This window comes from Stegodyphus dumicola, chromosome 3 (assembly GCF_044657685.1).
Source record: "Stegodyphus dumicola isolate Sdum_Otavi_A_Nest chromosome 3, ASM4465768v1".
NCBI lineage: Eukaryota > Metazoa > Arthropoda > Arachnida > Araneae > Eresidae > Stegodyphus > Stegodyphus dumicola.
Window position 1 is genome coordinate 234,516,283 of NC_140770.1, and position 13,677 is coordinate 234,529,959.

Genomic DNA, 13,677 nt, shown 5'->3' on the forward strand with positions numbered 1-13,677 from the left:
AGCCTGGATTTCAATAAAATATATTCATTGCATGTTAGGAAGAATGATTTCAAATCATTTGCCAAATTTTACTGATATGTATTTCTGTTATACCAATAATGTATAAAGTCTTTAATCAGGACTCGTCGGGTCTTCAGCGATTCTGGATTATAGATCATCGGTTTAAATCTGGTAAGATGGCATGCAGAAATTGTAAAATTAAAAATATGAAACTGTAATTTATGAAATAAAGAGCAATTATGATCTAAAGGGTATCAAAATTTACAAAAAAAAAGCTTAATATTTATTTGTTTACTTTATTAAACATTTCTTTCAACGCGCGCATGTGTAAAGTATACATTACACATAGTCAAAATTAGAAAATTGCAACCAGAAAACTATTTGATGTGTATTCATGATATTTATAATGAGGAGGAATTTGATTTAAATCATATCAGAGACGGAGTACTTCGAGATGAAATACAACATTTAGTAAGGAATTATAAGCCGAATAAAATAAAAGCATCTGCCCTGAAGATAGGATAGTGCTGACAGATCAACTTCCAGTTCATTGCATGCTGTGACGTCACTCCCCGCAGAGCAACATGAAATTGATAAACAGATTTCAAAATGGTTAGAGAAACAAATCACCTCTCTGTCACTTTCTTCATGCCTTTATCCATTTTTTGCAGCAATTCCACTTTTTGTTTAATGGACATCGAAACATGTTTTCGCTTTGTAGATCCTTTGGCAGCTCCAGAATCGAAAATTGTATTTGACATAATCGAAAGTTCAAGCTTACTTTTATAAAATTGTTCTAATAGTCTGCAAAAAATTAAGCCGGATTCAATTGGAAGATAAGGAACAACACAATCTGCAACATTAACTGAAATAGATAATTAGATAATTTTAGCTTAGCTTATACCGTCCGTTATACATTAAACATGCATGCGTAAATGCATATGCGCATGCATAAAGGTATTATGAACATGTGTAAACGCATGATGCGTTTACGCATGCGCAGAAAGTTTGTAGCTTTGAGGTCCAGATTATGGACGTTCGGATTAAAGACTTTTGACTGTATTAGTACTCTTTGACTGTATTAGTACTACTACTATTAGTATTTTATTGCATGTATTTCTACTGTACGTGTATATGGGCTCTGATATGTATTTCTACTATGTAGGGATGTTGCTATCACAACAAATGATCAACAACTCTGTTAAAAGGATGAGTTACCATTGTTGTAAGAGCATTTCTGCTACAGAATATCATACATGCTGTTAAATAAATATTCTCAATAAACATTCTTAAAATTAAGCCATCAAAATATCATGATCATAATATATTTATTTTCATTTCATAGTTTTTTAACTTTATTGATATTCACTGAATAAGTAAAATTTATTATTTCCAGTAAGTAATTTTTTTATTCATTCTTCTTCTTATTTATTTATTTATTTTAGAGCTGAATTAACAGAAATCTGCTATATATTTTGTCATTTGATTATGCTGCATTAAATTCTTGAATTTTTAATTGTATTTTAATTCTGTTGTTTAGAAAGAACGTTAAAAAATGCCTGCTGCAGATCCTCCAATTTCCAAAGTTATTGTACATCCACTAGTTCTCCTGAGCGTTGTGGACCATTTTAATAGGATGGGAAAAATTGGCAATCAAAAGAGAGTTGTTGGCATACTTCTAGGATCTTGGAAAGGAAAGGGAATTTTGGATGTTTCAAATAGTTTTGCTGGTTAGTTTTTCCCTCTTTATAAATGGCAGTTATTGCATATTTATTAATATTTGCTTACTTTGGCACTGAAGTATTTTTTATGTTTTATTTATTGAGCTGCTTTTTAATTTAAGAAAATATCTCGTCCTCATAATTTTCTGTAAGGTTAATGTTGTGAATTTTTTATGTAAGAAAAATGAGATAGTGTTACATTAAAAAATTTATTCATTGAAGTTAATGGAAAAATTCCAAAAACGTTTTAAAATTGCATTTACTTTCAAAAAGTTTATTTCTATCTGAATATTTGTGTATTTTTGTTCCTTTTTAATTTAATTTTATTTGAAAAGTTTGTCTTCAGTGGAAAATGTTCAGTTGCTCATTTATAGGGTATCCCAGAAGAAAGGTGTGAGGTTAAAATAAATAAAATACTTTTGGAATGATTTTAACACATATTTTCATTTAACAGGTATGCAACTTCAGAGTCCTGTGATAGCATTTTTTAATCAAGTGAATGAAGTGGAATCAATCGTAGTTTTCCTTCAGTCGGTCAGCTGAAAGTGACATCACAGTATTCTGAAACTGCATATCTCCTGAACAAAATAGTGTGCTGAAATCATACCAGTGGCTTTTCTTCCTTTGTGTGTAACAAATACAAAATCATATCTCATTCATATAAAGCTAATTAAAATTTTAAATTATGAAAGTTCAATTGTAAACAAAATTAAATTATTAATTATTGCTGTGAATTAATTTGCAATATTATTCAAATTCAGGAAACATAAGTAAATTAAGTGCAAGCATCTAAATACATAATAAAATATATAATCCAAAAATTTAATCTTTAAAAACTTTGAAAAAATATTTAATTAATTTGCACTAACTTAAAACTAAATTAATTTGCATTAAGTGAATAATTGTTGAGCAGGCGGGAGACATATTTTCAAGGGGAAGTTGCCTCCTAACTCTTCAATTACTCAGTTTGTGTTTTATCTTCCATATAGGCATGGGTAAAGAATTACACAGACCAAAAATAGTGAAATGTTTCAAAGAGGAATTTAGTTTTTTTTAAATAATTTTTAAATTTTTTAAGTTTACTTATTAGTTTCTTATATATATAATAAAATACAATGGCTGCATTAAGATATGATTGGCGACCTTAAAATTGACTATTCGAAACTTTGTATTCTCCCCCTTAGTTCACCTGTACTCCCAAATTCAAGATCTTTCCATGTTGCATAATGCTGCTTGGCAAAGGGAACTAAAAGCTAAAATTAACCAATGCACCCGTGTAGAATAAATACTGTGTTGTGAGCAATTACGTCACCTCTACTACTTCTCAACTTCGCCTGCGATGCCAAAACTCTTGTTCTTCACCTTAAAACCCGTGTACATAAAAATTAATGTATTTAACTATGATTAGATAAATACTTTGTCTACCAAAATTATCTGATATGCATGAAAATAAAGTTTATGATACTTCAAGCTCAGTTTTGTTAGCTGTGTCATCATGCCCTCACCCTCAGCCATAATGAATATTGGAAGTTAAAATATCACACACACACACACACACACACATATATATATATATATATATAATAAAAGCAAAATAAAGGAAAAGAAAAACCAGAACACTGTTGATACGCATGTAGATCCATATTGAAGAGGAAAAATTTTGATTGCGTAGTGAGCTAATATGTTGACTTCGTAATATCTAAAAAAATTTGGCAGTCGAGGCAATTTTAATTCCATTTTTATTTTCCAGTTGCCGTTTGTGGCCACAATCGCTTGGCACTATTCAAGAACATTTACAATTTTGATATTGTTGCAAATAGGTACAGAGCAGAATGAAACAACGTCTAAGCAGCACAGAGGCAAAAGCTGAAGTACGTAGTTATGGAAGATGGAAGGACACAAAGAGAAAGGTTTTGGTTTGAGTTAAAAGCTTCAGTTAAAAATTATTACGTCAACAGCACTGCACAAGCCATGCAAAAAGGAAAGATCTAAAAATGATGTAATTGAGAGAAGTTATTACGAATTTTAGAACAGAAAGGGAGAATCAAAAGTTTTACTGTTAGTTAAAATTATAATTTTGATTTATATATTTTTATCTTATATATATATTTATATATAGTATTTTTATATGAATTTCAAAGCATGCAGTAGCACAAAACTAAGCTATGTTAAAAAAAAATCGTGAGTATTATAAGTTTGGAATCAAGTGAGAAATGTAAAGTTGATATTTAATTCTAATCCATTTTTCCCCCTAAAGTAAACAGGATCTAATTATTTTCATATATGAAAAATTAAAGAAAAAAGTGTCAGTTTAAATAATTATAATAAAAATAATGTGTGAAAGCACTACTTTAAAATTTAGCAAACATATTTCTTCTGTAAGCAATAGCCTCAAAAAGAAAGTTTTAAAAAAGTGAAATTTATTTAATGAGCATTTTTTATGTCATCAGCATGGAAAATGATGTTGCATTTTATGCATAAATTATTCCAAAAATTTTGGTATTATTTTTTATTTGAATATTTTAACTACAGAACTACTATAAAAAGTTATTTCTTCTTGCTATTTATTCTTATTTTCGTTTCGAATAAAGGATGTAAGCACTGCATTATGTATCATATGTCACAGTTTTGAGAAAGAAAAGGTGTAGTTAACATTTTGCAATTAAAGACAGATTAATTACTACTGTGCATCTCAATTTTTAGTTTTAATATGTTTTTTAAACTCTACTAAGAATGTATGTTTTACATAGTTCCCTTCGATGAAGATGATAAAGACAAGAGTGTATGGTTCCTGGATCATGATTATTTGGAAAATATGTATAGCATGTTTAAAAAAGTGAATGGTAGGTAAATTTTAATAATGACATTTTAATTGTATATTCAAAATGCAGTTAAATATTTAGAAATGTATAAAATATTCTAAAAAGGTTTTATGTGAATTTTAATGATCATATTTTAAATATATATTCAAAATGCTGTTAAATATTTAGAACTTAATTTTATATCAGTCATCTCTTTATAATTCTAAATTAATTGTATATTATTTTTATATATTTATTCTTTTGATTCTGATTCAACAAGTTCCTTTATTAATATAGCATTATGCTTTGAAATCATGTCACAGAAAATCTTGTGATTTACAAAGAAGTTTCCAAGAAGTTTTGTTTTTCAATGTTGGAATCACCAAGAAAAGTTCTTAGGAATCTCAGGAATAGGAAGAAAAAAGAAATTATTATTGCATATAGGATAAATTTATCAAATATTAGTCTGTTACACCAAAATGTAAAAATGGATGATATGAAGGAACTCTTCTGTTATGGAGAGACCTGATTCAGAAATGTATGTATGTTGTGTATATAGTATACACACACACATTAATGCACATAGATACATACGTATATATACATGCATACATAAAAACATACATCCATACGTGCATTTCTGAATCTGGTCCCGATAACGGAAGAGTACCGATGTGGGAATAATTCTATCCTCTAAACGAAATATTAGAAAAATTGTGAGCAGGTGAAAAATAAAACTAAATTTATTACATTTAAGTTTAAATTTTTTATGTGTTGGTCTTGGTTAAACTCCCAAAATGAAATGAAAGACAATTTCCACCACCATGAAATGATTTGCTTTTTCTTTTATTATCCATTCTTACCTCCAACCAACCTATATACCTACCTACCTAAATAAGGTAGGTGATATTTTGGTCAAAAAAAATTCAAATGACTTTTCATTGAATAAGCACAAATTATGGTTTTCACAATACATTTTTGCTGTTTTTGAATGATGTCTATTTTTATGTTTGATGATTTTTTTCATCCAAAATGCTCTTAATCTTCCAAAAATTTCCATTCTCCGCATTAAAGCTACATTCATATGAAGAGTTGTTTAAATTTTGGTTAATTGGGTAATCGAAAAGTGGCACATTATTTGAAGCACATAAAGGCCTGTTTGCACTAGCAGGACTTTCAGCTCAAGAAACATCCATGAATTGATGGCTTCACTAAAGGCAAAAAAGAGCAATCTCTGTTTTTACCTTCCATATATAATACTGTTGCATCCGTACTAGTCTGTAATAGATTGAATGCACATGGAACCAGTGATAGCTTGATAAAATTAATTTACCAAAAGAAACACTTCATAATATCAAAGACTACAATCAGTAGTTACACCTCAAACTACTACAAACATTAAATACAACACAATGAAAGCACATCTAAAGAGTGAAGCTCACATGGAGGTATCTCAATACTCTGAACTAATGCTGAACTAAACACCAGCAGCTCAGAAACTGATGCTCTCTCCGGACTTACAGAGTTCTCTTGGCTACCGAGAGATTTCTAGTACCATCCTCTTCCTGAAATTACTGGTAGGCATATGAGGGCCAGATAAAGTTACAGCTATGTACAGCACTAATTACAGTTATACATGGACCAGACCAAAGCAGCAACAAGTGTTCTTGCTAAATTTGATGACGAAAAATAAAATTCCTTTTTTGATCCAAATGTAGCTGAAGAGTCACTCCAAACCTGGGAATCCAATTCTATATCATTACCTTTCCTACCATGACAGCCTTTTGATCAGGAATATGATGTGCTTTGAGCCACGTCGTGGAATAATCAGTGATAATGAGGATGTATTTGTTGCTATCAGCAGTTCGTGACAGAGATCCCAGGATGTCAAAGGTGTTGCGTTCAAACAGCGCTTCTACATTGCAGCTTCTCTCTCTGCTGCGTTTCTTCAGTCCTTTCTGACCCACAGAAGCATCGTGCAATAGCCACCACTTTTGTGTGGCAGCCTTTGCATTACTCCAGTGGAACTTACTTTTAATCCCTATGCAAAATCTTCATTATTTCAAAGTGGCTCGTGCTATATAGTTCTTTAAGAATGTCCGAGATCTGAGATCTTGGAAGTATCAACTGCCATCGGAATGCCTTTCCATCATCCGATTTGAACTTCTGATACAAAATGCCATTTTGAATATGTAGTAAGTTCCAGAGAGCCCAATGTTCTTAGGAATATATATTAAAATGTCCTATCAGGTAGGTTTCCTACTTTAATATTCCCATTTGTTCAGTTATGGGTTTAATGTTACGGGTTTAATGTTACTATCTTTTAACTGCTCTTTCCTGACTTCTTCGTTACTCCACGAGTCTGGGTCAGACGATGTTGAATTCATAAGACTTGCATCAAGATTAAGCAGCTCATATTTTGCTTTGACCCAGGAACAATATTGGAAGCTTTCTGGGCAGGATCTCCTAGACAGGGCACCAGCATATCCTTGGTATTATCCCTTCTGATGACAGTTATCTCGTATTCCTGGAGTCTCTGTATCCATCTGTCTATTTGGCCTTCAGGATTCTTGAAATTTAAAAGCTAGGTAAGCGATGCATGATCTGTGAAGAGCAGGAATTTTCTACGATAAAGATAATGATGGAAACATTTGACGACTTTTACTATGACAAGCAACTCTTTCGAGTTGAAGATAGTCAGGAATGTCACGGATGTTACAACCTCCTTGAGTTTGTTAGTGCATTCTCAGATTCTTTTGTCCACCAGAATGTTTGTCTGCTCTCTGATCTTGGCAATGGAAGAAAAGTCTTTCACAAATCTCTTATAGTATGTGCCAGCCCCAGGAAACTTCTCAGCTGACAGATATTTTTGGGACGTCTCCAATCTTTAACTGCTGACACTTTTCTTGGATCTGTACACGCACCTTCAGCAGACATGACATGTGCAAGGTAAGTCGCTTCCTGTCTGAACAGTTTACATTTGGCAGAACTTAATTTAAATTAACTTCTTTCAGTTTCTGAAGCACCTTTCTAAGATTTTATAAATGTTCATCAAAGCTCTTCCCAATGATGATGGTATCCAAGTATATCAGCCAGGCTTGATAAGAAAGATCTCTCAATATGATCTTCGTGTGGCATTTAAATGTTGCCAGTGCATTACATCCAAACAGCATCACCTTGAATTGACAAAGTCCTTATCTGGTAGTAAATGCTGTCTTTTCACAGTCATCAGGATGTATCTCGGCCTGGCAGTACCCACTTTTTAAATCAAGTGTAGAAACGACTTGCTTCCACAAAGAGTGTTCAGAACATTGAAGAGCGTAGCCATCTTTCTTAGTGACCTCATTCGACTGGCAGTAAAATAGTCAACACAAAATGTAGTTGCCAACTTTATTTTGGACCATTACAATGGGAGAGATATAAGCACTTACTGATGGCTTGATAATGTCGCTTTCCTGTGTGTCCTTTAGAAGTTTTCTTAGTTCTTCCTATTTAACAATTGATAGATGTCTTGGATGTTGCTTGATTTGGGGATGATCCCTTGTGTCAGTTCTGTGGCTGTGTCAAACTGGTTTGACCTACGTCAGAAGATGAGCAGCAGAAAACATCTTGAAAGTCTTGAATAGCATGTTCGGCAGCACTTTTTTCTTCATAACTTAGCTGTGCATTCTGCAATAATACCAATGTTAGGTTCTCCGAACACACAGATTCTGGAAGGCTACTAGTTAGTTTAACACAGGTCACTGGAGTACATGCTGACACCACTTCAACTATTAAAGGAGAAATTATATTTCCATAGAAAGTCTAATCTGAAGCAGGTGTCTGTAATATTTGCTACATATGACGGTAAACACCACTTCCAGACATGATGTTTATGTTTAATTTTCTATTGATGTCAATTTTATCTGTGAACACAATCTGAAGGGTAGTACAATCCCTGGACAGGAAGCCAAACTTACAACTAAGCCATATATACAATAATAAGCATTACATTACAATAATAAACAACATGAACAATAAATTCAATAAATAAAACAAATCAAATGCTATCAAATACTAAATACACATTTAGAAACAAAAAGGACCACGGTCTTACACTATTTACAATTATTTACACTACTTACTATAACCATGGTAATGAGCTAACCTGTCGTAATGAACGACTTTAGGTTCACAGTTCGAAGACTTGCGGATCCGAAGCACGACGTCTTTCAGCCTGTGTAGGACTGTGTACGGACCATCCCAAGGCGACTGTAATTTAAGCCTGACTCCTTTTCGTCGATTCGTGTTCCACAACCACACCTTGTCTCCTTCGTTGACTCTTTGTCCAATAGCTCTCTTGTCGTATCTGGTCTTCACTTTCTCCGTCGCCAAGTTGACTCGCTTTCGTGCAGAATGGTGCATCACTTCAAACCGGGCTTGGACATCTTAAATGTGTTCCTCAGGTGATGAAGGCGCATCCGTAGGTCAACCAAACAGGCGGTCACAAGGCAGACGAAATTCTCGACCGAAGAGTATCTGGGATGGAAAATAACCGTTAGTCTGATGCTTCTCTCCGACCCTAGTATGATTTCGGCAGCTTTCTAAGCAGGGTCTTTCACATGAGACGTCGGCGTTTCCAGGCGATAAACCCCTTTGAGTATGGATAGTTATGTCTTCAGATGCTGAGAACAGGTTGTTGTTTTTGAAGTCTAAGGAAAAATTGTATTTCCTTAAAAAGTCCACTCCGAGTATGCACGGATCCGTAATATCCGCCACATATGCTAATTTGATGGTAGGCATGATGGTAGGCGGCACTTGCAAACGTGATGTTCACGTTTAACTTCCCAGATATGTCGATCTTGTCACCAGACGCAGTCTGAAGGGTAACACAGGATGGCGTCCAAATAAGTTTACCTTTAAACTGTTCAGCTAAATCTTTCCTAATGATGGTAACATTAGCTCCTGTGTCAATGATCATATCGCAAGGAATTTCATCGATTTCATTGATGGACAGTCCGTTACTGTTGTCACTCACTGTAGAAATCTTGAGTGCTTTAAAACAAGGTTTTTCATTATCTGGCAACCTCTGTTCCTTGATATGGTCATTAATTTGTTTCTTGCGTCGTTGCTGAGAAATGGTCTCAATTTTTGTACCCTGGGGTGTTCTGCAATTCTTTTGTACATGGCCTTCAGCTCCACAGTTCCAGCACTTTGGTTTTTTGTCAATCTTTTTCCTTCCCATGGCATTTAATTGTCTGTTGAAATCGTATGCCTTATTTTCCGTGCTCTGGGGTGTTCTGCATTTCCTTCGTAGGTGGCCTTCAACATCGCAGTTCCAGCACTTTAGGGTCGGTTTCTTTTAACCACTATTCCGTCTCAAGGCATTCACTGGTCTTCTCAACTCATCCGTTTTATTATCCGTGCCCTGGGGTGTTCTGCAATGCCATCGTATGTGCCCTTCAATACCACATTTCCAACATCTTAGACACACTCTGTTCTCGCTCCTACTCCTTATCAAAGCATTGACTTGTCTGGATAAGTCATCTAAACGAGCCATCAATTGATCCACCGGCTCGTGGACTCACAGCTCTGACTGGGTAGCGATCTCTACGAGTGGCTTGCTGGGCTGCCTCGAATTTCATGGCGTACAACAGAGCGCTTTTTATGTCTTTTACATCTGCCATTCGAAGAGCTTTCTGTATTTCAGGGTCCCAGATGCCATCGATGAAATATTGGAGCGACAGGATTTCTATTGTTTCTGTCGGGCACTCGAAAAAGGCGTGATGTGACAGCCTTTCAACATCCGTGGCGAGCTCCTGAAATGTTTCGGTGGGCTTCTGCTGACGGGATTTAGTTGAAGCCTGCCATAATCTTTTAAACACTTCTCCTTAAAGTGCAATTCCAATGTGACAGATAGAGCTTCAGAATTTAGCCTCTGGTTTTCGGGCAGAGTTTGAAGGATATTAGCTGCATATGCTCTTAGAGAAGCAGCAAGATGATAGGCCTTAGCTAGGGAGTCTCATGCATTTGCGTCTGCCACTATAGAAAACTGATTCTTATATACTTGCTAGGAAGTCCTTCCATCATAAGTGGATAGATTTAGAAATGGTCGAGAAGACATGGGGGAAAATTTAAAACCCTCAGAATGGCTTCCTGCTGTTGCTCTGAATCTTTTCAGACTGTCAACTTCTTTGGCGACAATAGGAAATCTCTCTTTGATTTGTTCTTTGTACAGAAGAAACTCATTTTTTCAATTTCTCCAACATTGTTTTCAACCACATCTCTTTTATCTTCTATAGCTTCAAATTTTTTTTTCTGTTATCATTTCCTCTTCACCAGTATTTTGTAAATCAGTAATTTCTCTTGTAATTTCCTCCTGACTTGCTTCAGTCTTTTTTTTTTTTTTTTTTTAAATGACTTGATGGCCCCTTCTATCTTTTGTTGACCCAGTTTCATCTCTCCTTTAATGGAGTTGATGGCACTTTCTATCTTTTGTTGTCCCATTTCCATCTCTTCTTTGAAAGGCTGCCTTCATTTGTCCTCTGTCACTCATGTTACTGGCATTCAACACTACTCCTGATACCCAAAATTGTTGCGTGTATACTGGTTCATAATAGACGAAATCCCCACAGAACCAGTGCTAGCTTGATAAAATTTGTTTTACTAAAAGAAACAGTTCACAGTTCTGGAACTTTTCACAGTATCACAGAGCACAATCAGTAAGTATACTTCAAACAATTGATAACATTAAATGGAATGCAAAGCGTATCTAAAGAGCGAAGCTAACACATAGGTATCTCAATACTCTGAACTAAACAACAGCAGCTCAGAAACTGATGCTGTCTGAGCCTTATATAGTTTTACCTGGCCACTGTGAGTTTTCTTGTACTTCTCAAAATTACTGGCAGATACAGTTACAACTTGGGACGGACCCAATTGTTGGCAAATTTCGGCGATTTTTCGCCAAGTTAGGAGACAGAATTAGTTTTTGATGAAAAACTGTATTAATATATAATCCAAAACATTTCATTTTCGGTATTTAAAAATTTTATAATTGGTAGGATAAACCGGAGTTGATACTTTACTTTAGGCTCTGAAAAGACTTTAATAAGAAAATACATTATGAAATAATCTAAAACTTCTCAGATTTGGTATTTAAAATAAGCAAGTAATTGAGAACAAAAATTACTTACTTCATATTACTTTTATATACATTTAATGAAGTCTATGAATAATGCAAAATGCAATGAAAATAAACTTATTATGAAGGCGAGCTCTCATTTTGAAGTAGTTAGATGTATTAGCCTCAATCCTCAGTGCACTTGTTTCTCTTTTGTGTTTAATCGCATTTCAGATAAAAGGATGCTACCACCAAATTTTATCACTAAGTATTATTTTTAAAGAAATAATATAGTAAATATTAATGTACTGTATGCATGCAGAAAAGTAATGTGTGGTCACACTTAACAATTTATCTGAGATTCTAGTGATATGTTGCTTTTGAAAAATTGTGTGGTTTTTAAGTCATTTGCCAATCTGAAGCACTTTATAACCAGAAGTTATATATAGTGTTTCAGATTTGCAAATCTGAAACACTATATGTATTATAATTGATGTGATGTTTTCAAATCAAAGCATGAAAACTTAATATGTACGCTATGAAAAAAAAAAGGGAGGAGACAGTTCTATATCTCCCCTTCTACTGGGCCGATTAACAAGATTAAAATTATGTTTTTCATGTCTCGAAAGCATGACATATATTAGATTTACATATAGCGCTGCTCTAACCTAGGTATCAGGACACAAAATTGGATTTTTCCTGAATAGCATACCAATTTTTGTACATCTTTTGATTCTATGATTCAAATTATGGCTAAATATTAAGTTTTGTAAAATTTGGTGCAAAATTTACAGAGGAATTCAAAACTTTATCTTGCTGCATTTTTTTTCAGTTTGCACCGAGAATAGTTCACTTGACGAACTTCTTAATATATGGCAACCTATTTTCCTTTCCCTTTTTATATTGTGCATGAGTGGGAAAAAAAGTCATATCGTTTCCTACTTTCAAATAATTTTCTTTATATTATATTTTTCATTTTAATTGTTTAAGTTGCATGGTTTCTTTCAAATAACTGTTTTAAAAAATTATTTTTACTCATTCGAACGTTGTAGTTTAAATAAAAGGTGCATTTATTTTTTCAAATAGTTTTCTTTATACTACATTTTTTAGTCATAGTTATTATTTTAGGTAATTGTTAAAGTTTTAGAATTTTAATTCTTTGTGTTGCATTGTCTCTTCAGATAATTGTTTTAAAATTTTCTATTTATTCATTCATATTGCACATTTTAAATCTATTCATTAATATAAATTTTCCAGAATTTGATTTTACGAGGTGTGGCTATTAATTTCCAGGACTACTCTAATAATACCAGAACAGATGATGGGGAAAATGTAACCTTTTAATATGTTTTGAAGTAATCCCCATCTGCCGTAATCCACTTCTATGCTCGGCTTTAAAGTCCTCTTTCGGAAGGCTCTTCAATGTCTACGTCACATTCTTCTTGATGTCTTCAACATCCACAAAGACATTCTTTGATCACAGTTTTGAGTTTGGGAATGTCCGATCGTACTCTCCTGACTTGGTCCCCGCAGACTTCCTTTTGTTTCCCAAACTCAAAACTGTGATCAAAGGAACACGCTTTGTGGATATTGAAGACATCAAGAAGAATGTGACATCGACATTGAAGAGCCTTCCGAAAGAGGACTTTAAAAATTGTTTCCACAACTTGTACAGCCGAGCACAAAAGGGTGTTACGACCAATGGGGATTACTTCGAAACATATTAAAAGTTTAAATTTTTCACATCATCTGTTTTGGTGTTATTAGAGCAGTCTTGGAAATTAATAGTGACACCTTGTATTTATTTGAATTGCATTTCTTTCGACAGAATACTTTGTGACTCAAACTATGATGCATTTGACAACTGCATATATTAAAAGAGAAAATAAGCACGGTTAACATGCCTTTCAATGGGCTGTTCAGAAAAGATGTATAAATAAGAGAGATGTATAACCAACTAACCATTATTTTTACTTAGGATGGCGTACCTACATTACTTTAAACAGTTTTATCATTGTGCTCATTGCTTTACGCAGTTTTATCGTCCTACATT

At 33.8% G+C, this 13,677-nt stretch overlaps 1 protein-coding gene across 1 annotated transcript in view; it reads left to right on the forward strand.

Annotated features, from left to right (window-relative positions):
• The window catches only part of Rpn8 (regulatory particle non-ATPase 8), a 62,707-nt gene that overhangs the window by 19,070 nt on the left and 29,960 nt on the right, over positions 1-13,677 (forward strand). The window contains exons 2-3 of the mRNA XM_085813923.1: positions 1,541-1,730; positions 4,472-4,564. Of these exons, the coding sequence (XP_085670049.1) occupies positions 1,556-1,730; positions 4,472-4,564 (268 nt within the window). The 5' untranslated portion in view covers positions 1,541-1,555. The remainder of the gene's footprint in view (positions 1-1,540; positions 1,731-4,471; positions 4,565-13,677) is intronic.